The sequence below is a fragment of the Pleuronectes platessa genome, chromosome 1, assembly GCF_947347685.1.
Source record: "Pleuronectes platessa chromosome 1, fPlePla1.1, whole genome shotgun sequence".
In the NCBI taxonomy this organism is placed as follows: domain Eukaryota; kingdom Metazoa; phylum Chordata; class Actinopteri; order Pleuronectiformes; family Pleuronectidae; genus Pleuronectes; species Pleuronectes platessa.
In genome coordinates, this window is record NC_070626.1 from 21,735,577 (window position 1) to 21,762,859 (window position 27,283).

Below are 27,283 nucleotides of genomic sequence, written 5' to 3' on the forward strand. Positions count from 1 at the left end.
AAAAATAAAAAAGCAAAATGAAAAATAAACGAAATCGAGTTGTGTTATCATTTAAAGTTGCATCATTGAAATAATGATCGGATGAAATTAACACACACACACACACACACACACACACACACACACACACACACACACACACACACACACACACACACACACACACACACACGCACACACACTCTCTCTCTCACACACACACACCATTCTTTCCCTTTTTAGGAATTCACTAAAAATAAACCGCCTGGTGTTGCAGCCTGTGTGTTTGCAGGCTGTTCACACATGTGGCCTTCGCTCGCGCCGGTCGAGCATCTGTCCAGATGTTGCTGCACGCGGGGCTGCCGTCGCTGACCTCGGTGCTGAACGCGACGTCAGACGAAGCCGCGCGCACCACAGGAGGCACGAGCCAGCCTCACTCCCTCTCTGAGTCCACCGAGCCGCCTCCAGCACGCGCGGCTGCCTCCTCAACTTCTCTCCTTTCTTTTTAAATCCTTCCATCCACCTTCTCATCCTCTCTCCCTCCTTTTAATTTTAATTTTATCCACATCCTTCGACGGCGCTGCCGTATTCCCACCACCTCCACTCCTCGTGCGTCTTCTTGGTGATGGCACCGTGCGCGGCTGCTGCTGCTGTTCTTTCCCCGGCTTCAGGGGATGAGCTGATGGGAGGAGAAGGCGCACGGCTCGTTTGATTCGTGTGCACGCATGTTTTTATTTGTCCTTTCGCTTCGGCACTTTTCCCTGTGAGAAGTCAACTCGTCCGCCGGATCGTCGCCCTTCCTCGCATCCACCGCAACTTCGCCTGTTGTTGTTCTGCTCGTGTCGCCGCTGCATCCTGCGCCGTAACATGACGACCGAGCAGTAGAATTTGCACAGAGAAGATTTAGGCCTCACACAAGCGATCTGGATATGGAGTCCGTGAAGATGAGAGCTGTGACGGGGGTGAAGGAATTTGCGGGGAAGACCCTGGGCAAAATGTACAAGTAAGGACCGGACATTTATTTACTAATACTATTATCAATCATTTCATCTTGTTTGGACGCGGGTGAGTTGCCTGATGACTTGGATTCGAGCTACACATGAGACACGATGTGTGGGTCTGCGGGCCTCACACTTTCTACAACTTACATCTGTGGTCACGCCTCTGGAAGTGAGAGGGAAATTATGTAATCAGGGGTGTGTGCGTGTGCGTGTGTGGGCGTGCGTGCATGTGCGTGTGTACCTGTGTGTGCGTGTGCGTGTGCGTGCGCGCGTGTGTGGTGATGGCTGTGGGTTGGAATGAACCGAGATGCCACCGGATGATGATGATGATGATCAGGGCCTGCGCGTGAATCTCATTAACAGACAGGTTAGGGCACGTGAAGGCCGCGCACGATTTAATAAATATACTGCAGATTGTTGGTCTTCATTCAGAATTCATAACACAGCTCATATTGTTATCTAAAGCCCTCTGACGCAACACTAAAACTGATAGTAAACGCACCGCCCCCGTTCAATGAGATGACATCCAACATCTGGATTCTCTTTCATCTGGAGAATCTCGGTAGTTTCTCCATCTCAGGCCGAATGAATAAAACAATATCTCCATGCTATATTTAGTCTTGGTCCCATGTGGATGTATCCTCCATCGTTCAGACAGAACGAGGACATTCCTCCAACTGCGGTAGAAATACAGAACATCTGGCCTTAAAGAGGATCCGGCCACATTTGCATGAGATTTCCAGTAAATTACATTTATTCTACAATGAGATTTAAAAACGAAAACTCGGGCCTTTGATTTGACAGCAGCTCCTGCGTCTATCTGGGTTTTATTCGATTGGAAATAAAAAGTCTCATCCCTTTACAGCATTTAAATATTTCGATTGTTCTGGTCGTTTTGTGCATTTGGACGCGTTGAGAATAAATGTGACTTTCTCCTGAAGGTGGTGGAAGGAGATGGGGTGAAGGGCAGGTGTGTGTGGGTGTGGGGGGGTGGTGTGTGTGGGTGGGTGGGGGGTGGGGGGGGGGGGGGGGGGTTGAGGAATGCCCACAGTCGTGCAGCATCGGTGTCTGAAGGCTGGAGCCGCGGCTCGGCCCCGTGAATGCTAATCAGTGTGAGAAGTGAGGGGAGCCGCTGCTGCAATGCGGTACAGTCAGACACACGCGCGTCTGTTTCCAGCTTTAAACACACAAGGCGATGCGCGTTTGTTTGTTTGGATCCTTGTCGTGTTGTTTTATTAAACCGCAATAGATATGGACTCGTTTGGTTTGAAATCTCATGCTCGCCTCTATGTTAATAATAGATGGGATGGATCTTGAGATTCCTCAGTGTAAGAAAGGCCTCAAACACACACACACACACACACACACACACACACACACACACACACACACACACACACACACACACACACACACACACACACACACACACACACACACACACACACACACACGTGCTGTGCATGATTGTGGTGATGCTGCAACATCTTCGAATAAAAAACACACACACACATCAAACCTTCTGACCTCCAGCCCTATAATAAAATATTCATACATGGAGGAAATAAAGAAACGGGCCTCCTTCTGTAGAAATAAATCCACCACATGAGAGATTATACCTTCACTCTGTGTGCACCCCCACTCTCACGTGGGGTCACTTGATGTGGGGACTCAGTGGACGTGTCTTGTCCTCGCAGGGTGATCGAGAGGAAGCAGAAGACCGGGGAGGTGATCGAGCTGACGGAGGACGGGCGGCCCCGGGAGGCCGCGGCGAAGAAGCCCCCGCTGTGCGACTGCAAGTGCTTCGGTCTGCCCCAGCGCTACATCATCGCCATCATGAGCGGCCTCGGCTTCTGCATCTCCTTCGGCATCCGCTGCAACCTGGGCGTGGCCATAGTGGGCATGGTCAACAACAGCACCATCCACGAGAACGGCAAGATCATCATCACAGAGGTGTGGCGACCGGCTCCAGGGACCTCTATACGTCCCAAAACACAAGAAATCATAAAAACAATAAACTGCGCATCTACAAACCGACACTTTAATCTTATTTTATCAAGAAAGGGAAAAGAAATGGGATATAAAAAAAGGCCTGCTGCCATTTTAAACCATAAATGATGTATCTTTCATTTTAAAACACCCACAATAATCACGATGTAAATTATCAGAAATTTCCCAATCTGGGATCAATAACGTACACCTATCTATGAGATCTATAATATTTAGGAGGACATAAGTGAGATTGCATTTCTAAATAGGCCTCCACGTCTTTACAACACGACCAGGTGGTTAATGCACCATGTGATCCTGTTGTATAATGTCAGCTTATTATTTCAGTGATGGATCGTGTTTTTATTCAGACAGTATCCAAGTCAAATGCATCATTGTGTCGTGTGTGTGGCCAAAATCATTTAGAAACACAAAGAACAGCGACATTATTATAAAAACAATTGTAAATGGAAGTTTTATGAGGACACACCTGCACACACATGCACATATGTTTAAAAATAAAGTCTATATATGTGAATCAATCATAGAATATGTGTATACATATATTTCCGTAAAATGAATGTATATATTTAGGTTATGTTTTTGTTTTTATGAATAAATCATTAATGATCACCTATCTAGCTCACACAGATTCTCAGTGGTTTATATTTGAAATATCCGAACACATGAATCCTCCCACTGATCAGATCAATGACATCTGATCGAAATAAACCGTGGCAGGCCTTCAACATTAAACTCAGGCCTTCCCTCAGATAAATCCCTCTTTTCGTTTATTTCTCAAATGACAGAATAATTAGTACATGCTCTCATCGCCAGTGTAATGTAAAACATTTTTTTGCTTCCCATATCATCCACCAGAAAGCCAAGTTCAACTGGGACCCGGAGACCGTGGGTTTGATTCACGGATCTTTTTTCTGGGGCTACATCGTGACCCAAATCCCGGGAGGATACATCTCCTCCAGGCTGGCGGCAAACAGGTGAGTCAGCACGGATCCAAACAAAGCGCACGGCCCCGTTCGTTACATCCAGAGGAGGAGCTAGGGTTTCTAGGCCTGTTTAACCAAATCCCTGAACAGTTGGCTTCGTTGCTTCCTCCGTCACTCTCATTATACCACGATCTATTTCTTTGTGTTCCAATAGACAAAATGGAAAGGGAACGAAAATGAACACACGTGGTCTGGAATTATTTCGTTGAAGCAAAAATATCAAATACAGAAAAGACAAGACCTAAAATAGCTGGCATGATTCATTGTCTGGATTCTGAATGGGACGAGCAGTGCATTAGGCTCCAGGCTCCAGGCAGTCAGCTGCTCTGAGGTGATGCAGAGCTGCAGGGAGCAGGCACCGGGCTGCAGGTACCGGGCTGCAGGTACCGGGCTGCAGACACCGGGAGATGGAGACGCCGGGCTGCAGGTACCGGGAGATGCAGACGCCGGGCTGCAGACACCGGGAGATGCAGACACCGGGAGATGCAGACACCAGGCTGCAGTCACCGGGAGATGCAGACACCAGGCTGCAGTCACCGGGAGATGCAGACACCAGGCTGCAGTCACCGGGAGATGCAGACACCAGGCTGCAGGAGATGCAGACACCAGGCTGCAGACACCGGGCTGCTCTCCTGCTCTCGGTGTCAGGGCTTGCTGCCACCTGTTAATGAGCTCCCTGGGGGGATCCGGGCCTAATCTGTCGCTCTCTCGGGGCCTGGAGAGCACCAGACCCTGATCTGTCGCCAAAGGCTTTTATTTCACACGAGCATTGCCAACACATAAAGTCATTATAATTACGTTAGGCCTATATTACACAGACACTAACTATAATATTAACTCCGCTTTACAGATTGAATGATGACACAGAGAATATTATTGCTCATTTAATACTTACTGGGAACAAAATCATCTATAAAGGCAAATGGGATTCTGCTTAAATATCAAGAATGGAGGCCTAAATCTCGATCAAGCTACAGAAAATAAGGTTGATGATTTTAAAACGAACAAATATTAACCAATCATATTATTTATTGAAACGTGCAGCCAAAGCAGACAGTGAAACATCTATAGAGGCCTATAAACATATAACCTATTATTATAGTCCCGGTCTGCTCCTTGTGCCTCGGATTGACATGAGGGTGTAATGAATCAATTGGTCTCGTGCCCAACAGTCTCCTCAACCGGATTAGGGCTCGCCCCCCGCGTGCAGGGGCGGGAGAGACGTGACAGAAATGAGAAGCAGCTGAGTGACTGGTCCCCCTGGTGTGTGTCCCCCCCCCCCCTCCCCTGCTGCTCCCTCATTATATATATAAGAAAATAAAAAAATCTACTTTATTAACAACCTTTAATAAATAAAAAGACAATTCTCATCCGGTTTCAGACGACAGAATGAGATTGTTATGTGAGATTTTTAACAACAACCGCCATGGATCCTTATTTAGCTTATTTAAGAAAATAAATGAATTAAGTCACCGTAGAAACCTCTTTTCAAAACATTTTTTTTATGAATTTCTAACCAACAAAAAAAACAGGCAGTTGCTAGGCTACAACATACGCTTTGTCGGGGTGGTTCTGCTCAAGCGTTTATTATTTTTGCGACGTCAGAAGATCGTGAATGATGCAGAGCCAATCAGAGCAGAGCGCAGGGCACACTAGCTGCGTCGCTTTGCTCCGTGAGATGTTTGAAATGTGATTAATTTGCCTAATTTTCGAAAAGGAGTTAAAATACAAAGATGACACGTTATAATGGCTCTAAATGTAAAAAATGGGACTCGATTAAGCTTCAGGCTTTCAGTGACGGAGGAAGAAATCAGATGCAATGAAATCACAGTGTTCAAAAGGCTCTACCAATATCTACGCTTCGAAAGCACCAACAGCTAATGATATCTGCTGGGGATCTTAATCTTTAATAATCCATCCTGTAATATCACTTCTTGATTATTTTTTGTTTAATCTTAATGTAACTAGTATTGCTGTCAAAAAATATTGGTGGAGAAAAAAGTATTTCCCCATGAATAAATTGGGTGCAATGGATTGAAAGGCATAAAACTACATACCTAAAGTAAGTATACTAAAACTGTATTTAAGTATCCTAGAGTACTTGAATAAATGTACCTGGTTATTTGCCACCAATAGGTATTTTTGCTGTGACGTGCAATTCTAAAAACCATAATCCCAATAGCCTTTAAATATTTCCCTTAATAATAAAAACAAGAGGTAGCCTATAATGTGATACAGTGAACTTTTATTTGCTACGAAAAGACAGAGCTAAATATGTATAAACAATAGAGCTGCTAAATTTAAAATGCTGTGTTCAAAATGTATCTTTTCATTTTCAGGGTATTCGGTGCGGCCATTGTTCTGACCTCCATCCTCAACATGTTCATTCCCTCGGCTGCACGAGTCCACTACGGCTGTGTCATTTTCGTCAGGATATTACAAGGGCTGGTGGAGGTAAGAGACCGTTTGTCAGACATTTTTTAATCTGTTTCATAAAAAAAACCATGAAGCATCAACAGAACCAAAGGGCTCCATGTTTTTGATGTGAGATTCTGTTATTATGGCTATGAATAGCTCGAGAAGATGCACTGGAAGGGACTTCCTGCAGATTTGCGCTCCACAAGAAAACAAAGGGAAGACTGAAACGCAGGATGTTCAGCCAGACGAAATATGAGAGCTGCTGTATTGATCCAGTTCACTATGTGTTTGTGGGAGTGTCCAGCTCATTCTTTACGGTCTCAATTTGTATCCTGGACACACGAGCGCGTATCCAAGAGCTCAGATGGATGAAAAGGAAAAATGCTGATGGGCTAAAGCACATCAATCCTTTGGCTTGGTAGTGGAACATGACACCCAGATGTCTCTCTGCTGTTTAACAAGTCCTGACACGTTGATGGAATCTGCACCGATGCTGATATTACAACATTTAGAAATACAAAGATCAGAAATAAAGCCTGTTGGTGGGCATTATTTGGAGGATATGTTTTTAAGGAAATGTCTGAGTGAGGACATCCAACCTTATTTCCATGATTTTTAAACAAATTGTATCACAGCTTTAATTATATAACATGTAACCTACATATATACAAATATAACATGCAACCCATATTAAAAGAAGAATAAATTACTGTGTGTAATAATCTAATAGTACAATCTAATATGTCATCTCTCACAGACTGGAGCTCTCTAATGAAAGTCAATGCAGATTGTAAATCGGCGCCGTTTGTTCAAATTAGTGACTGATGAACATTTAATGGCTGCAGAGCTGCTTGGCTCCACGAACAGCTCGTCAGCTCGTCTTTGCTCACGGAGCCGTGCAATTTGTTCATGTTAATCACGGGGGTGAAAATGTTAATATTGTTAGTTCTTATGGGTATTTTGAGGCCGTTATTTACTCAGACAATCCAATCAACAATGGGAATACACATGGCCTTGTTTATTCCTTGTATAAACCTAGAAATGCATTTTAACACATTGCTCTGGTTAATTTGAACACAGAGCATAATCCACTCAAACTCAAAGGATATGGTGTTCTCATGCTAATCCTTTTCATGTATTTCTCTCCACCATGCATTGACCTTGACTGTTGTTCGTGTGGTTAGGGAGTGACCTACCCGGCCTGTCATGGCATCTGGAGTAAGTGGGCTCCTCCCCTGGAGAGGAGTCGTCTGGCCACCTTATCATTCTGTGGTAAATACCCAGTTTCTACTGTTTGTATTTTTACATTTCAGAATTGGTGTTTTGAAAGTTACTACATCGGTTAAAACGTTTGATTCCCTCCTCTCATGTCTCAGGCTCTTATGCTGGAGCTGTGATAGCGATGCCCCTGGCCGGGATCCTGGTTCAGTATTCTGGCTGGTCCTCAGTCTTCTATCTCTATGGTAAGATTAATAAATAAGGGTTTGCATGTGAGATATATATAGAGGGATATAAAGATTTATATACTGTACAGTGGGGACCGAAAGTGTGATCGCCCCTTGCAAAAATGGTCTCTTAGATCCCCCTGTACGTCGACGAATATTGAGTTAAGCGTTTTCAAGCTCGGCTTTGACAGTGAGAGTCCAGTGAAAGTCAAATGGATTTATTCAGGCAGACTGTATATTGATCTACCGCCCCCCACACCCCCCTCACCCCAAATGTTTTGGCGTGTCAATAAATAACCAGCAATCTTTCTCTGTGGATTGAAATTCAGCTTCCCTGTCTGGCTTTTATTCTCTCAGGCCTTTTGGAAAGATCAAGCTAACAAACACTATGTGTTCTTATTGAAAATTAGCTTCAATACCTCTTCTGTATAATTGTCTTCATTCGGACCTGTATTCTGTCTGTGATATGCAGGATGCTTTGGCATCTTCTGGTACATGTTCTGGATCCTTGTGTCTTATGAGAGCCCTGCTGAACATCCCACCATCACTGATGAGGAACGCTGCTACATTGAGGAGAGCATTGGAGAAAGTGCCAGGCTCGCGGGTCCTTCTGAGGTGAGGGCACACCTTCCACACTAGAGCACATCTGAGCTGTATCCCAATTCAAGGGGCCGCTTCCTTTGGAGGAGGGGTTCTATATGGCCCACGAAGGAGGCAGCTCTCATGGGCTGCGTATAGACTGCGAAGGCTGAAATGAAATGCAAGGATTTGCAAGATCACATCATCAGATTGTTCCACCTAGAAACAGAGCTGCAGTGGGAGACGACTAGTTTTAATGCCCCTTGTTTTTTTTTACGTCTGTACTGTAAGCTGTTTGGTTGAGTTGAAACCTCACAAATTTAAAAGTATAAGCATTGGACATCTAGACGCTTGCCGCTGCCAATGTCTCTGAAAATGTGTTTGTCACCAAAGCGCAACGAATCCTGGGATAGGTTGGGACAAGAAGGATCCACCTGCGGGATCCTTCTTGTCCCAGCCTGTCCGAACTCCTCAATAGGGACACAGCTCTGGACTTTGGACAGATCCTGTCTGTTGTAAAGGAAACTCGAAGCAACAACACAGCACCAAGTCTAACTACCATCAAACATTACCTTCTGTCTTTCTTAGACACTAGGTAATGTAAAGGTATTTGTCGAATAAAATCCTTTGATTGTTTGTTCCAGAAATTCAAGACCCCCTGGAAGAAGTTCTTCACCTCAATGCCTGTCTATGCAATCATTGTGGCCAACTTCTGCAGGAGCTGGACCTTTTACCTGCTGCTGATCAGCCAACCTGCCTATTTTGAGGAAGTGTTTGGCTTTGAGATAAGCAAGGTGAGAATGTGTCACAAGTAAGTGGACAAGTGACGTGATCATGGAGCATGAACTATGTGATCCATTAATCATAGATTCATATGGTGCCGACAGAAGCGATAGAGAAATGTTTTGGGGTCGAGCGTGTGACACCAACCAAAATCAATGTCAGTTCAACTGGCGGCCTGAGGTTCTTTCTCATCAGCTGATATGTTACATAACGAATTGGAATCAGTTCATCGAGGACATGGGGGGTGGTTTTTAACCGGTCGTGTTTCCTGCAACATGCTATAATGATTAAAGACTCATTTAGGGAGCGGTGTGGCCAAGGGGGGTAGAGTGGGCGTTCTCCAACATGAAGGTTGCCGGTTCAATCCCCACTCTTTCCCATTGTCATGCCGAAGTGTCCTTGGCAAGATACTGAACCACTAAATGGCCCCTCATAAATACTGAGTGTACTGAAAATGTAAGTCGCTTTGGACAAAGCGTCAGCTAAATGACACGTAATGTAATTTACACAGATTTTATGTGCAAAAGGAGAGGCGTCCATTTCAAAACAATGTATCTTTGCTCTCTTAGCCCTTGGTTTTTAAGCTACACATCCATTAGAGGGCAGCGCAGAGTCAAAAGTTTATGACAACAATAAAATTGCGATGGGGAAAGAGGTTGTGATAAAAGCAGCGCTTTGCCCCTTCACGAAAAAACGGCAACTCACAAAAAGTCTCTGCAAAAGTTCTGCCCTTGTTTAAATTTCTTGTGTCTTATGGTCATCCTACTTAAACTATAAGCTACACCGCCCCCTACGATTTCCAGTAGTACTGCTCCATTTGTCAATTCGTACGAATCTGTAAGCTTTCAGAAGAATTATGGACAAATGAATGCCTCCTAGTCTAAATGATGACAGAACATGTGAATAAAATAATATGAGGTGCAAGTGAACTCTGTGCTATCGATATTACAACAGAGCGAACGGTAACATGTCTGTTTAATGTTGTTCATAATACCTTCAAATATTCTCACAGTAGAACAAAGGACGTGTCTGAGGCATGCACGCTAAGTTCTGCCAACAGTCTCACACAGGAAGGACGACATGTAGAGGTCAATGATGACACAAAAACAGCATTTACTGCTCAATACAGAATAAATGAATAGATGAATGAGGGAAGGTTTTTACAGCCTTTATCACTGATGTCATTATAGGGTTAGGGGGTTAGCTCCTTGGTCTATACTGAAGACCAAGAAGCTGATTGAAAAGGGTTAGAGTTTGTTAAGACCTTTAACAATCACGATCATCATAATATGAAACAGGCAGCATCTGTAGTTTAAAACAAAGTTTGTGCACTTCTTGAAAATAGATTTGTCTGTGTGTGCTTGCAGGTGGGCATGTTGTCTGCTCTTCCCCATTTGGTGATGACCATCATTGTGCCCATCGGCGGCCAGCTGGCCGACTACCTGCGTGAAAAGAACATCCTGACAACCACCACCGTCAGGAAAATCATGAACTGTGGAGGTGAGAAGTCTGAGCCGAGGACGAGTTGTTTTTTTCAACACCTTCTCTCTGCTGCTACAGGGTGTGATTTCCATGGTGTCAGATCCATACCGGCCCTTTTTCCTCTGCTGCCAGATTTTTGTGTGTGTTTTTGTTTAAGTCTATCTGTTCAGTTGTTGCACACAAGTGGAACAACTGATAGGGTCTCTGCATTGATTTTTATATCTATCGCTTATGTAATTGAGTGCAGACCGTGTATGATGGTTAATTCAATTGGCACAGCAACGACCAACAGCCCGTGGGCTTTGTGTGTGTCTGTGTGTGTGTGTGACCTGCTGTCTCCCTCTGTTAGGATTTGGTCTGGAGGCCACATTTCTGCTAGTAGTGGGATATTCCCACAGCAAAGGGGTGGCCATCTCCTTCCTGGTGCTTGCAGTGGGATTCAGTGGATTTGCTATATCAGGTTAGTATAATTAAAACACACTTTCTCATCCACTCGCAACTACTCACCACCATGCTGAATGATGGGTGGGCGAAATGCTTGAGTCCACAAAACACTTTTGGAGTCTCTATTATTCTTCAAACATAACAAACAACAGAACATTCCTCCATACTGCTCCTGTGATGTCATCTAAGTGTCCAAAACATTGAAATTTGACTTGAAACTGTATCGTTTGTCCTCTGTCCTCCTCCCGAGCCATGTTCGTGTGGGGATCAGACATTCAGGCTGAAAACATGGAGCAAATTACCTCGATTCGAGTCGAATTTGAATGTCGGGGAAGATTGGTAATTTTATTTGCATTGTCTGACTCCTTGACAGGCGGCGATATGACGAATGGGCATTATAAAACAAAGATGGAATGTTAACACTGTTCGTTAACCCTCCGAGCAAGCTGTGGGTTATACAACCTATCAAATACGTCTGATGTTATAGATGTATGTCTTACTCAAAACATTTAAATAACACCGGCACTGAGCTTGATCAAAACGAATGTGACGTCTTTATCAATCAGATATTAACATATTAGTAAACATTTTCCCCTCGGTGCCAAATGAATCTTGGAGTTTTCTTCAGCCGCTCATTCAACCGCTCTGCTGTGTTTATGCAGCGGATGCAGAGGTCTGTGACAGAGAGTGAAATCAGTTTCCTCCCTGTTGTTCTTGAGCTTTCTCCTGGAGTGTTAAATAATTCAGTGCTAGCTGTCCCGCGGGATTTGCCAGTCAGCCAGCAGTTCGGCGAGGACACTTATTCATTCAGCCAGTCAGAGTGGGGGAGGAGGAGGACGTGTGGCGAGCTGCCGCCTATGGCTGCTGCACCGTGTTCGTCGATTGTGCGGCTTTTATCTACAACTGTGTCCTGAATCTGCTGCTTTCATTACTTACTACAAATGGTCACAATGACAAATAAGTCTGGTCGAGTTTTCATCATGCCCGAGGTACAATCTGTCGACAATATTTAAATTATAAATGTATTTTTACTCCGTCAGGGTTTAACGTCAATCACCTGGATATTGCTCCGCGTTATGCCAGCATCCTAATGGGCATTTCTAATGGTGTGGGTACCCTGTCCGGGATGGTGTGTCCTCTGATAGTTGGTACTATGACGAAGAACAAGGTAAGGGCTCAATGCACAAAACACTGTAAAAATAAAGATCCTCTCTTAGACTTACAGGACATCTAAATAAAGAGCCATCACTTTATTTTAAGCACTTTTTTAGCACTATAAAGTAAACATTGAATACAGGATTTATAAGTCACTATAATGTATTGAATTGTAACCAGATACTAGTCCTACTACTACTAATAATAATAATAATATAGAAGTTATAATTGTCCATTATGGAAACTGCTCAGTAGGCCACCAAGGTCGTCTAACATTCACTCAAACTGCACCTACTCATAGATACGAATCCCCTGAATGTGCCTGATTTTCTTCATCCATGAATTATTCACTGGAACATTAGTAAAAGTGAAAAATAACAAACTGAAAATGTAGTTTCTGCTTATTCATGCTGACAAATCAACAAAGTTACAGCAGTGAAAACTCCTTGGTGGCAAATTAGGTTTAGTGTTGAAAAAGATGACCTGGATGAAAACTGGATGGCAATTTTAGAGGTTGCACCACTCAAACAAATGAACACTAAATACTTTGAAAAAATTTGAATAAGATGTGAATTTGTTTAGGACTGTTTTTAGCTGCATTATTAATATCACTTTATCTATAATTTGGGTCATTCTTCTTGGGTTGTTGTTGTTCTTCCCTCTTTAGACTCGAGAAGAATGGCAGTCCGTGTTCCTGATCGCCTCCATGGTGCATTATGGGGGCGTCATCTTCTACGGGATCTTTGCTTCGGGAGAAAAACAGCCGTGGGCCGACCCCGAGCAGACCAGCGAGGAGAAGTGTGGCTTCATCGATGAGGACGAGCTGGCAGAGGAGACGGGCGACATCACTCAGAGCTACGGTGCTTTCGGAGGTCAGGCTAAGACGTACGGCGCGACCACTCAGGTGAACGGAGGCTGGGCCGCCGGCTGGGAGAAGACCGAGGAGTACGTCCAAGAGGAAGCACAGGGAGCGGGCTACGGGTACAGGCAGGATGAGGGCTACTCTTAAACCAAACCCACACTCATCGACACACAAAAGTAGACTTATTTTCCTGAGTGTGCGTCAGTTTAGTCATAAAAATATCAAGAAACTACAATCCATCATTGTAGGCTATGGTTTGCACAAATTCTAAATAAAGAAATCTAAAAAATGACGAACGTAGTGTAAAGATTACTAAAGCACATAGAAAATATAAGGATATTTGATTAATAGAGGTGTCACACATATCAAATTGGCAGTCTGTAAGTGTAATATTATGCATATTGATGATAAATATATTCATTTGGAGTGCAACTGTATGTAAACGTGAACATTTCCATCCTATTAGCGGAGGCTTCCTGACAGCACTTGAGCCTGTAGGGCTAGGTAGAAGCTGCCCATCAGAACCGAGCCCTCAATTATCAAATTACCTGTTACAGTACAATGTTCTACAAGCCAGCCATTACAGTGTATAGATATGTCACTGCACAGCAATGTAAACAGAAGCTAGACACTCTGTTGGTATAGATTGTACGGTGTGTCTCCTGAACGCACTCAGAGTAGTGTGACTTTTTTAATGCACAACATGATTTTTTTATTTCCTCATCCACGGCTTCTATGTGTGTGTGGGTGTGTGTATGTGTGTGTGTAACTCTAAGTCCTTGATGTGTAAGTGAGCTGCTGTAAAGATTTGAAGTGTGGTGTGATGATTCTTGCTGACCGTTTGGTTACACTTGCAAAAAGGTAAAAAATGTCTTTGTTTGCTACATGTGACCCGTTTATGTAACTCTGCTGTTTGAGCTTTTTGGTTTTTGTTTTACCAATTGCGACCCGTCACATCTCAGCAGTGTAGTGCAGGAGTAAAGCCATTCTCCTTATCGTGATCCACATTGCTCTCAAAGCCTATAGCTGTACCAATGCATTGTGGAAACACAGTTTTAAATAAAACATATATTTCAGAGATAACTAGCAATGCGCAGAGTAGATGTATAAACGTTTATAGATTCAATTTAGACATTTAGAGATTCATGGTCAGACACGACCTTATGGAGAGTTGGTGCAATGGAAAGTACAGACTAACAAAAATCTGTATGAGAATCTTCATATATTAAAACAGCAAATATTACGTTTAATGAAATAGAAAGTTATTTAAAAGTATGAAATAGATATTTACGTAATCCAATGAATAGGTGAGTAATATTGAAAGAACATTTTAAAGCCCCTGAAAACAAAGTATTTCTCAATAACTTCAATATATACGATAAAAAGGGGAAATCTGTGTGCCTGAAACATTCTGGTTCTAGTTGGCCAATCACTTTTGAGCAGGCGTTGGTTGCCCGCAGGTTAACATTCCATGATCAGAGCAAAAGAAGCAGAACACATTGACCCAAATGATCGATAACCCCAAATGTTGTTTGGACCAAAAACACTTACAAAAAAGCAGCAGAAATGTTTGTTCAAAGAAACAGGTCGGATTATAAAGAGTGCACAGTGAGCTGAAGACAGAGCCTTGGACTAGATGTCTCCACCGAAAGCCCCAGAGTCAAAGTCAGCATCAGACCAAACAAGACTGTTTCATCCAGACTTTGTTCGACCGACAGAAACAAAAAAAAAACTTCGACAATCAGCAGATTCTCATTTAAATGTTGAATTTAGCTCATATATATATATATATTCAGATATATATATATACGCGCCTGTTTCCACCTGAGCTGCACCCACTACAGACAAGTGAGAAGGCACAATAAGGAATAAACCTTTTTTCCCACTTGAGTAGTTGATAAGCAGATTTCATGGAAGAGCCCACTGACGATTGAGAAAATATGTTTTCAGGGCCTTTAAAGCTCAAGTAAAATTGGACAGTCCCAAACAAAAGTATTTAAATGTTTACATTTATCTATACTTCACATTAAATTCAACAAAGGAGAGATATCTATTTACAGTAATATATAGTATACTGCTGGAGAGGCAATCACATATATGTGCAATTTGGATAAAGGTCAGAGAATGGTAGTCATATGAAACCTTTATGATTAATATATAATGTAATGACCTGTTTATCATTGGCTCCAGAATAAGAACAAGTGAACGCACCAGGTCCTCGGGATCAGGCTCCGTGCTCGTTCTGCACTTACACTGACTGACCCGGTCTGAAGGGGCCAACTTAGTTTACTTTGTCACTCGTCTGTGGAGACATGAAGTGTGCACTTCACAATATAGATGTGTGTGGATGTGTATTTATGCATGGAACAAAGTGAAGTTTGTTGTCTGTCCTTTCTGGTTTTGTTTGGTTTCCCTTTTCTTTCAAACTTCTTTGTCTTGTGTCTCAGAAACTGTTACTGATGCTTCAATTTCTTTGCACAATTAACCAAAGGTGAAGAGCAGGGCCGGGTTTTAGCTGGACGTCAAAACATTTCTAAGGGAGTACAGCCCCTCAGCAGTGAGGTTTCACCACGTGAGCCCCTGGTGTGCAGGCGGCACCAAACACAACTCAGTGTACAAAGCAATAAATTCATAGTAACAGTTCTGGTCATGAACAGTCATGTAACTGTTTTTTTATGCATTTGTTTAACAGTCGTGCTTTTTGTGATAACAAATGTAGAAAAATGAACACTTGTGATAAAAAAAAAAGTAAATATACTGTATGTATGAAAATATAGAAATAGAGCCCGAGTCAAACCTCTCTGACCACGAGAGAGGGTGAAGAGAGTTTGTGACGGGGCTGCTCACCAGATGAGAATGATAAAAACGAGCTCTGTCTGAGAGACGGACGCTCGACCTCTTCATGTTTCTGTTTTTGTGTGATCCACATGTGCTGTTCTCTCTCTCTCTCTCTCTCTCTCTCTCTCTCTCTCTCTCTCTCTCTCTCTTCTCTCTCTCTCTCTCTCTCTCTCTTCTCCTCTCTCTCTCTCTCTCTCTCTCTCTCTCTCTCTCTCTCTCTCTCTCTCTCTCTCTCTCTCTCTCTCTCTCTCTCTTCTCTCTCTCTCTCTCTCTTCCCCCCCCCCCAGAATTTACTTTGATTAATGTTTCCATTCAGTGGCTGGTGCCCCACCCCCCCTTTGTTCCCTCCTGTACAGCCCTGATTTCATTGTCACCATATTCATTGACAGATGAAATCTAACCAAGCGATTCTTCATTTTCAAAAATGACAAATGTGCAACCTGAAGTAGTTTAAGAGTTTCCTGTTTTTGTGCCTCTGAAGTTCCAGTGTGATTCTATGGCTTCTGTTGCTGTGTAAATTGAGAGGTTTGTTGATGTCAAAATGAAATACTCTATATCCATTTTTGATAAAAAAAACTAAAACAAAACCAAATTCTGTGTCCGGAGTATTTGTATAGTGGCTACAAATGAGAACTTATAATGGCAAAAGTCAAGACTTGAATATTACTACACTTCTCATTTAATGCTGTATATATTGCGGATAACAAAAGGTTCTGTTAAAACTACATTTATAATCGATTTATGTGAGGCAGCAGAAACACTATCTGCCTCGTCAATGATTTCATTCTGTGAACCCTTACTGGTCGTTTTAAAGGGTTTATTTTATTCACTTACATTCATGTTCACACATATGCCTTATTTTTCATTACAGGGTTTTGTATGAAGGTGTATGAATGCTGCTTTTATGTAGAAAAAGACATGTCTGTTTGAAATGATGCCTCCTGTCACTGCCCACCTACTTCTACATTTACACTGGCATAGTTGCTTTACAAGACATCCACTAGAGGGCAGCACAGAGGCAAGGATCTCAGGAAACAACAAGTTGATGGTAATAATTATGTAGTTTTTTAAGAAAGAGGAGGAAAAAGGGTTGTTTGTGCCCTGGTGAAGTAACATCGTCATCTGTAGTTTCTTACCAACTCTCAAAGTCACTCCACGAAAATGGTCCAACATTGTGGAATTTTTTTTCTTGGGTCAGACAATCATCTCGCTTGAAGTAAGGCGTCTTTAAGATGTTTATTTATTCGGTCACAGAGACAAACAGCCACTTCCACCTCTTTCGTCAGAAGAACATTATTTTTACCGACATGTTTGCCGTTGTCAGAATCTCTCACCTCTGTGCTGCCCTCTAGTGGATGTATTGCCTATTAATCAATACAACATATGGAGTTGTATGGTAAGTGTCGGTTATATTGGTCGAAACAATCTTTTTGTACATAAAAGGCAGCATAAACAAGTCTTTAGCTTTAAGAAGTCGTACACAACCACGGATAAAATGAGTAGGGACGAAAGGCTCTGTCTGTTCCCTGTATTCATATCCAACGTTGAGCATAAATAACGTTACCCTGCATGTGTAACATTGATTCATGTGATTGGTTGTTTCTGCTCTACCAAGGCCACACGAAGTGTACACTTACTGGCTGCCCTCCTTCTTTGTCGGTGAAATCAATGAGGTCAGTCTGGTTGGACCTATTGACTGTTCTAACCTCTTAATGGAGATGAGAGGGAGGAGGAGCACTTACCAAGCTATTCAGAGGTGTTACTTCGATTGTAAGAGCCGACCCCTACCTCCACCAACAAAGCTCAGACGCTCAGTTCTCAAAGACAATCACCGGAGGAGATACGACCAAACAGTTCCTGGACAAAACATGCTGCTACATAGATATTGTAAATTCAAGCCTCTTTTAAATGAATACATTCAATAACTGTAATAAAACCCAAAATAATAATAATAACAATAGTAATTCTGAACTCTGCCGTTTATTCTAATATTGAATATTGTGAATAAATTAGTCTTTTCTGTATAATATTTTAGGTTCAGATTAGGAGCCACCAATTATGGTTCAGTATGCATCTTACAACAGAGTGATGTGGAAACTAGAAACCTTCAGTACACACAAACACACACTAACCCTACCACTAACCCTACTAGTTAGACATCACCCTAACCCTAAGCCTCATTGGCATAATTCATTCCCTAGTCCCTTACCCTAACCCTAACATTACCCTAAATCCAACCCTAACCCTAAAGCCCAGTCTTAACCATCAAACAACCGTTTCAATTTGTGAGGCCCAGTCTTGTCCTCACATCGTCAAAATGTCCTTGCAATGATGGATTTGAACCAAAGTTGGCCCTCATAACTATCGACAGGCACACACACACAAATTTCACAAAATATTACATATCAGAAAAGGACGTAAAATACAGCTTTATAATTATTAACACATACAACAGACGTCTCCTCTCTTACTCTGTTTGAACCTAGACGTCTCTGGAAAAGTCCAAGGTGACACAGAGATCAGTCTCTGATCTCAACGTCTTCCTCAGCTTAAAATAAATGCTGTGTGTATCACGACCTCTGTCCGTCTGTGTGTGTGCATGCGTGTGCGTGTGCGTGTGCGTGTGTGATTGGCGACGCTTGTCCCACCCCGGCTCGTTGCTTCTGTTAATTTGACAGGCTCAATAAACGTGTCACCAGCCGCCCCTGAATGATATTTTCTCACAGCCAACCAGCCAGAACCGTCATCCTATGTTGGTGCAAGTGAGGGAGGTGACCCATAACCCTCTGTGACCATCAATCTACCAATTACACACAATTTACCTCAGATTCTCTCCACTAAAAAGGAGAAAAACATAACAATCATCCTTGCTGCCTGCGTTCTCATGCACGTCTGTTTACCGACAGACGTCATCCGGCAGCTTTTTAAACTTCTCCCTGACTTTTAATGTTTTCATTTGCATCACATATATAAATACAGCATGTGGGTGTGTGTGTCTAGCAGCATGGATGCTAAATTGAGAGAATGCGTGCGCATATGTTCAGCATCTTAAATGGCTGTTCACATGTGGGTGGGGCGCAGGTGCTGCTCCGGCCTCCTGGGAGCTGAGGGGGGAGGGCGAGGGTGTGAGGGGAGTGGAAGTAGATGCCAAAATCACTCTTTAATGACTCGGGGCTGCGCTCATGTTGTGCCCGGGCCCCTGAGATCCTATGTGGCTCATAAATAAGCTCCTGATTTGCACAATGTGCCTCCGGGAACCTCCGAGCTGGTCGGCAGGAGGATGACAAACTATGTTGTTAGATAGGATATTGATTTGAGGCTGAGATACATGCAGATTACTTTCGGTTTTAATGAATTATTGTGCACCACAAAAAGGCGTTTAGGCTGCATTAACCTGCCACTTTTTCAAACCTCATGTATAATTTAAAACTTTGTGGATTCCTCTTTAATAGCCGACAGAGAAACAGCTTTGTTTTGAGGTTTACTCTATGCAGCTTCTTCTGGAGTCACATACATGCACACGTGAGCTGTCCATGGTGCTCAATGAAGGATCACTGCGTAACACGACTACGGGCGTGTTCACTGAGCTGCACACAGATATGGAAAACACAGATACAACACATCACGCCGTTACAGTTCCTCGAAACGTTAAAACGACACTTTATGTTCTATATGCTGCACTTCTACACGAATGCTAGGTAACACCCGGCCCCCCCCCTCCCGCCCACAACACGCTCTGGATCACTGCTGATTGGCTCGGAGATCAGAAGCAGCGTCCTTCTCCTGCTCGCATCAGGAAGCCTGATTGGTCGCACATGCCAGCCTTTAGCACTTTCAGCACAGCTGGTATATATTTAGCTGCCCACACCCCACACCTCCTCATGCACCCCCCCCCCCCCCCCTCCCTTCACCTTCCCTCTCCTCCTCCCCTCATACGCAATCGCCACCTCGTCAGGAAGTGCGTCATAGGCTCGTCAAGGGGGAGCCTCTGGGGTGAGGCACTCTAAAATTAGGAAGTCAGGAACTCTCCTTTATCAGATCTCCATTGAGATATCTCACTCACACACACACAAACAAAAAATAGAAAAGGTATGATCCAAAGATATGCTCATACATAATACATATCGGAACATTCAGTGACAGACACAATGTTCTTACTCTGTTATTACGTCTTCTCTTCTTTTCCCCCCTCAATGCCCGAGACGTTTCAGAATGAATGTTTCCGAAGGCAACAGACTGAAAAAGGCATTCCAAAAATAGTTTTCATTTCAAGGAGGATGAATTACAGAGTCACAGTCATCTTAAAATATAAAACCATGCTGCTGGTTCTGTCACAGATTCCTGCATTATTCAGAGTAAAGGAAGAATTCATGTCTGGAGGAAGAACTGGTGAGAAGCTTTGTTTTGGTGCATGTCTGGACTTCAAATTGAAGGTTGAAACTCTGATTTGCTGATGATTTTTTATTAAAATCATGTCCTGGTTCAATTTAGGCTTTAACACAAAAAAAACTGTTGCTTTATTATTCTCCTCTGCGCTGACAAGGATATACAACTATTTGCAGTACACAATTATGCTTAATAGAGAAATACAACCTGGAGAGGATAGAGAGGGATGCTAAAGCACCTGAACTGAAGTGTTTGAGTGTGTGTTTGTGTGTGTGCATGGACATGCATGCTTGTGTGCCAGTAGATCTTTATTCAGCATTGCCTCTTAATGCTCCATCACCAGATGGGAGCTGAGCAGTAGATGTGTGTGTGTGTGTGTGTGTGTGTGTGTGTGTGTGTGTGTGTGTGTGTGTGTGTGTGTGTGTGTGTGTGTGTGTGTGTGTGTGTGTGTGTGTGTGTGTGTGTGTGTCTAGTTAGGAGGAGGTGGGGGGGTATTTCCCAAAACCTGAGCCTCCTTTTGTCCTCGTGCCTGATGGCTTCACAGTGGGGTGACACACACACTCCAAATCTCATTAAAAAGTGAGAGATTGGGGGAGGGCTTTCATGTCTAATGGAACTGGAGGGAGGGGGGGTATATAATAACTTGATGCAGTCAGCGTTGTGTTATAATATGAGCACATTCACATTCTGTACATGATTTATAATTGTTGCTTTTCAACACGGACTCACACTGCAGAGGTAAACTACACAATCTCACACACACACACGCTTCCTTTGGAGCTTTATTGATTTCATGCTGTGGCCAATACTTGTCCATGTGATTTCATTAGTCACAGTGATGTGACACATCTGATAGAGTGGTCTCAGAGCGGAGTGATAACACAAGAGCGACACTATCTCTGTCTGCCCCTTTGTTCGGCTTTTACAGAGACACACACAAGAGCCGACTGTGAGGAATTAACACACTACAGCCGCGGTAGATAACGACAACCCTGGTAAAAACACGATTCTAATCTTAAAATCAGGCCTTTTATCATCTCATGTAAAACCATTTACTGTAATTGCTGGTTTGAATGTCACAGCACCAGGCGGCTTTTCACATCCTGCAATTTACCCATTAGGGATAAAAATTGCTTTGCAATTGCAGGCAATTATTTCCCATCAGCAGCAGTAACCAATAACATACACTTGGGGGAAAAAAATCCAAACAGTCCTTAATTTCACTCGTTGTTATTGACTTCCTGCAGCCATTTTTAATGAGAACTTAACAGCATAATTTGCATTCATCTAATGGATTCGGTATTGTGTCGTTGCAGTGATAAAATATTGATGCGTGTGCCTTTAAGTGGCGAGCCGGCGCGAGCAGACACCTTGGGACGAGTGTGTGGGAGAAAAGGGACAGACAATAAACAAACATGAATGACATTTGCTTTGGAAAGACGATGGAAAAATGGTCGTCAGGACGTTTCACATGAAACCAGAGGGCAACAACACAACTCCCTGTAGACTTATATCATTACTGGCACAATGACTGGTCATATTTTATTGTTATGATGGTTTGTTATATGGTTTGAGTGGAGATTACTGGAAACATTTGTTCACGTTAATCATATAAACTTATAAATAATCCTCAGCTAAAGAAAAACAAATAAAAAATTTAATTATTGCATTTATGTATTAAACCCCCCATAGAAATGTTTGTGTCCCACGGAATTCATTCGTCTCATTTTCTCTACATAATCAGGATTATTCTGTAATATATAAAATAAGACTTGCCGCAGAAACCTCACCAATATATTATATATTATATATATATTATATAAGTATTCTGCATTATTTAAGCCTGATATTCTGTTTTAAACATCATACACGGGACCTCCTCAGCTCTAGATTGACACAACATCAATAACTCAGCCGGATTAGATCCCTGTCAGACTAAGGCAAGCAAAGTGAAGGCTGTGGAGAGGAGACAGATGAAAAGGATAAGATCATGTCATGATCTTTCTTTCATCATATCAGGCGCCTTTGTTATCCGCTGCCTCTCCCTCCCCTGTGCTCCTCCTCGCCCTGTCACTGCTGCATGGTGACTCAGACACTGCAGAGACGCCACAACTGAATGATATATCGGATGAGTCACACACGGGTCGGACACTGTCCATCTCTGAAAACTTTTTTTCCACTGCATATAAGATTATACATACAAACACACACACACACACACACACACCCACACACCCCCACCATCAGAGAGAGATGCAGGACAATGTAACTCAAACTTCAGCAGATTTGGCTTTGGCTGTGCAGACAGTGATCTGCCACGATCGATGTATCAAACCCTTATTTTCAGACTCCACTCTGCACCTACACTCCGGACCAAACAAACCAGCTGATTCTAATGGTGTTCTCTTCACACCGCCCTGGACACTGATACACAAGAAATGTGAACACACAGTAAACCTGTCAATCCACTGCTCCACAGAGGGCGAAGATTTCTGTTCATCCCCTCGGCCGCTCTGTCCATCTGTCAGTCTCCCTGCCTTCTGCTCAGACCGAGAGACTGCTCCCCGACTTCAGGTTGAAGGTTTAACACACTGCCCTAATGCACACACACACACACACACAAACTGCACCGACACACACACTGCACACACACACACGCACGCACAGCTATCCTTATTAGGACTTTGCACTGACTTCTATTCATTGTGGACACGTTAAATCAAACCTTATCCCAAACCTTAACCATGACCAGTTCATGCTTTGCCTTAATTGAACACCACAAGCATATCTGATGACCTATGTACCTACTCAAGTAATCACATGTTAGTATCCACTGTGTGTCATTAGTCACATTCACTGTTGCATTATGCATGATAAAGCCTTATAGGGTTCAATTATGTCATTTTCTATCTGGGTGCTGAAAACAATGGTTTCTTCAGTGCTGAGACTGTATTTCTCTGTAGGTTAAAGACAGTGTTGTCTTGGTTGAAAGCCCTGAGGCCTGGTGTGCTGTCCCCGAGCTGTGTCCCTGAGATACGGACTCTCGGGACATAGTCCATGTGGTATGAGCTGTGAAGCTCCGTCTCCCCTGTGACGAACCAGAAGTACAGTACCTTTCACTGCCCCCCCCACCAATGTAAGCTTGTATCTTGTCTTTGTTTCAACAACATCAGCTTATAGGGACACGTAACCAATTCGATTTCAATTCGCATTACAAGGGATGAATCAATCCAATAATACTAGACAGAGGAGATCCCACACAGTCCCCACTGCATAAAGGGAAATGACCCGGTTTTCCAGCGGCCGCCATAATAAGAGCTGTTTGAGTTCTCTAAAGGATAAGGAGAGGAGCTTCAATGCTTCCTAAGTTACCTCCTTTAGCATAGGAAACATCAGACCATCCTCGAAAGGAAAGGAGAAAATGCCGCCCCACAATTCTTTGCGGCAAGAACATTTAAAGCGACACAACCTCATGGCGTCACCTGGACACACCCACGTAAATGGGTTATGGGTAAATTCTACTTTCCTAACTCCTTACAGCTTCTCCTTCACATCTTTCCTTGGCCTCTTGACGTATTCCATCTGAGTACAGGAGTAGTGGTTAGGAAAGGAAATTATATATTATATACTTAGACACACACACACACACACACACACACACACACACACACACACACACACACACACACACACACACACACACACACACACACACACACACACACACACACACACACACACACACACACACACACACACACACACACACACACACACACACACTTGTCCTCTATTAGAAACTGTTCCCATCCCAGTCTGTTTACAGGTGTTGAGCTACATTGCTTTTTGTTGTTTCAGAGAGAGAATCCTGATAAAATGCTAAGAGTTATGAGTTTGCCGATGAAAACATTGTGTGGAGTTCGAAATAATGACGTGATCTCACCTGAACTGACTGATCCTCCTCCCCACATGAGGCTAGCTGCTAAATGCTAAACACCAGCAGCTACTAGCATAGCACACCTGAACCTGAGCAGCAAGTGGCCCGAGTTGCATCATGGGTAATGTAGGCATTCACCTTTGTGGATGAAGTTGGACGTGTTTTGAGAAAAAAACAGAAAAAATGATGTTCACGATGTCCGAGCCCAGGTGAGGCTGACGTTGATATAGAAAAGAAAGGAGTGACTTTAAAAGTTACTAAGACTTCCTTCAAACACGCACTGAAGTCCAGACATTTCTCTGATATTTTCCAGAGGGGCTGTATGTGAGAACACCAAGGTCCAAGTCAGTTGCTCAGTTGCTCTCGACATTGTCCTGACTTTTCCTGCCAGAGCCTTGATAAAATGTCCTAGAATGTCCCAGTGAGCCCATGTGAGACTACAGCAGGAAGATGTCTGCAAATTTTACATCAAGAGAATGAACATGTTGAAGATGTTTTTAACACGTGACAGATGTAAAACAGAAAAAAACTAAAATAAGGCTATTATCTCTGGATGAAAGAGAGATGTTATACACGCAGAAGATGCCAAAGAAGACTTGGAAAGACAAAGGGTGGATTTTATACATCACTTCCTGCCTCCTGCTCTGTGGACATTTTCCTGTCGCTGGGAACAAATCTGAATCTCCAGAAAATGTCCAGACACAATTTTCAGGACATTTGCCAGAGTTTATGTCTTTTTGTATTTCTATATTTCTCTGTCAGACAGGAAGCAAAACTGATTAAACATCAATTGGCAGTGGAACATTATTTGTCAACATCACAGAGTATATTTTAAGATTTATTAGCAGCTTTAAATCTAAATCCAGAACATTATTCCTGCTTTTTAAGAACCTTCCTCAACTGTAAAGGTTCAAATAAGGCAGTGGTTCTTGTGTCCTCCTGTATTTCATTATGTGATGTACAATGTGTGACCTTGTGCAGTTGTGTGCATGGTCTATTGATCAATGTGCGTCCACATGTATTATTTGTGTATGTTTTTTTCTTTCTGTGTGTCTTTTGTCCACATTTCTAAAACTGAGATGAGTTGCTATGGAGACAGGGATACTTGTGTAGAAAGGAAGTGGCAAAAAAGAGAGAAATGTGGTTGTCAGGAGAGACTCCGGGTCCATGAGGGCTGGGGCTGAAACAATGAGTGTGTGTGTATGTGTGTTACTTTTGTGTGTCTGGGGTCAAGGCTCAGGTCTTTTCTACACACTGAAGTACATTCATATTTCTTTATTCCCCAACTAAAACCTTGTATATTAGTCTTATCTTGCAAAAATAAGATAAAGACACAAAAACGGGGATCCACCCATGTGTTCTATGCAGAAGATGAAATCATAACCCCTTGATTAAGATAATATTTATGCTAATACATCTTTGTTCATCACGACACGGTGGGGGGGCGGTGGAGGCTGTGATACCTCATGTGTTGACAGGGGTCAAGCGACTCGCCAGCGATAACGCACTCCATCACTTCTTAATTACATTACACTGGTACTCCATTGCTTCCACTAGCTCCCGGTAATCTTGTTAACATCCCAGTGATTGCAGCAGCAGTGACAGAGAGACGAGTGGGAGCGAGGCGGCGCGGGGCCGAGCCCACGTCTGCCGGGAGGTTGTGAACGTGCACCAGGCTTTGTGTCGGGAACCCATGGAGCTCCGTTTACTGCTTAAAGAAGCTGCACATTGATAGACTGGTTCTCTCTTTGGCTACATGGAACCACTACATGTTCACTGTGTTCTCCATTAAAAGTAAAGATGGCTTCTCTTTTTCCTCAAAGCACCAAGGGCTCGTGCTTGAGTAGCTATGCTGCTCTCTAGTGGCCATTTGCGAACACTTCACAGAACCCATTTTGAAGACTAACTACAGTAATTTCCTGGCAGTGATTCCACAGTGGCTCCAGGTTTAGGAGCTCAGTGTGACAGGTAGTTTAATTAAAGTAAAGGTCCGCCCGCAGCTACCGACCCCCTGGCCTGGCAGCCTGAGCCGAGGTAACCAGCACTCGTTTGTCACCGGAGGATCGACTGACATATTATTTATTAGTCATTTATATGAATGCCCTGCAGCCACACAGCCAGCGACAGGCGGCTGACAGTAAGACAGTTTTAATACTTTGTGGGAATAATTAGCAGTAATCATCATGAGGCCGCGACATGACCGAGCTCAGTCCCAGTGAATTCCTCTGAGATGAGTCTGGGGCTTTTTCTCTCACACATCATTACATGATGATGGTGGTGGAACATTTTGTGGGATAAAAACACAGAGAGATTTCAAGGAATTCCCTTTTGTCAAAAAGGAAACCTCTAAGGGTTGTGGCTTTTTCAAAGCAATAACTATTTTAAGGTTTTTGAATAAAAAGATAAAATGTGATTTTAAAGCTAATGTGTGGATTTTTTTTTTTTTTAGGAATTCATGAATTTTTTGCCTTGTTAGAAAAACAGATAGACATCTCTGTACATTAAACAGGAAAGAAAAGAAAAATAAACAAACAAATGAATGGTCACAAACATCAATCCAGCCTGATTATTTTAGTATTGTAGAAATGATTTGTGTTACTTCCACCAAGGAGGTTATGTCTTAACCATTGTTTGTTGTTGGTTGTTTTGTGTTTTTGTTAGAAAGCAAGATTACACAAAAAGTACTTGTCAGATTAAGATGAAACTTGGTTGAAGGCTACAGGTCAGAGAAGAATTCAGGATTCAAGGATGTCTCTAAGGCTTTCTCACATTGTGAGTGCGTTTAAAAAAATATTCACTTACTTATCAGGGATTCATTCATTAGGCATATTAAGGGGACTGATATCCATAGTGTGTGTTATTTTGTGCAGCTTGTTTGAATTTAAGTGGACTGTCGGGCCTTGGTGGTGGGTACGAGCTCTACTGGGGGTCATTCAAGTTCAAAATCTATTATTGCACTTCCATAAAGTTAGGAGAAC

The 27,283-nt window shown here is 42.9% G+C and overlaps 1 protein-coding gene across 1 annotated transcript; it reads left to right on the forward strand.

The window, feature by feature from the left end:
- Positions 1-908: 908 nt before the first annotated feature.
- Positions 909-14,852, forward strand: slc17a6b (solute carrier family 17 member 6b). Its single transcript, XM_053436092.1, has 12 exons — positions 909-982; positions 2,678-2,933; positions 3,849-3,967; positions 6,316-6,430; positions 7,579-7,666; positions 7,771-7,857; positions 8,312-8,454; positions 9,063-9,212; positions 10,569-10,701; positions 11,033-11,143; positions 12,168-12,295; positions 12,950-14,852. Exons 1-12 carry the CDS (start codon positions 909-911, stop codon positions 13,289-13,291), a joined length of 1,746 nt encoding a protein of 581 aa, XP_053292067.1. The 3' UTR covers positions 13,292-14,852.
- The last annotated feature ends 12,431 nt before the right edge of the window (positions 14,853-27,283 follow it).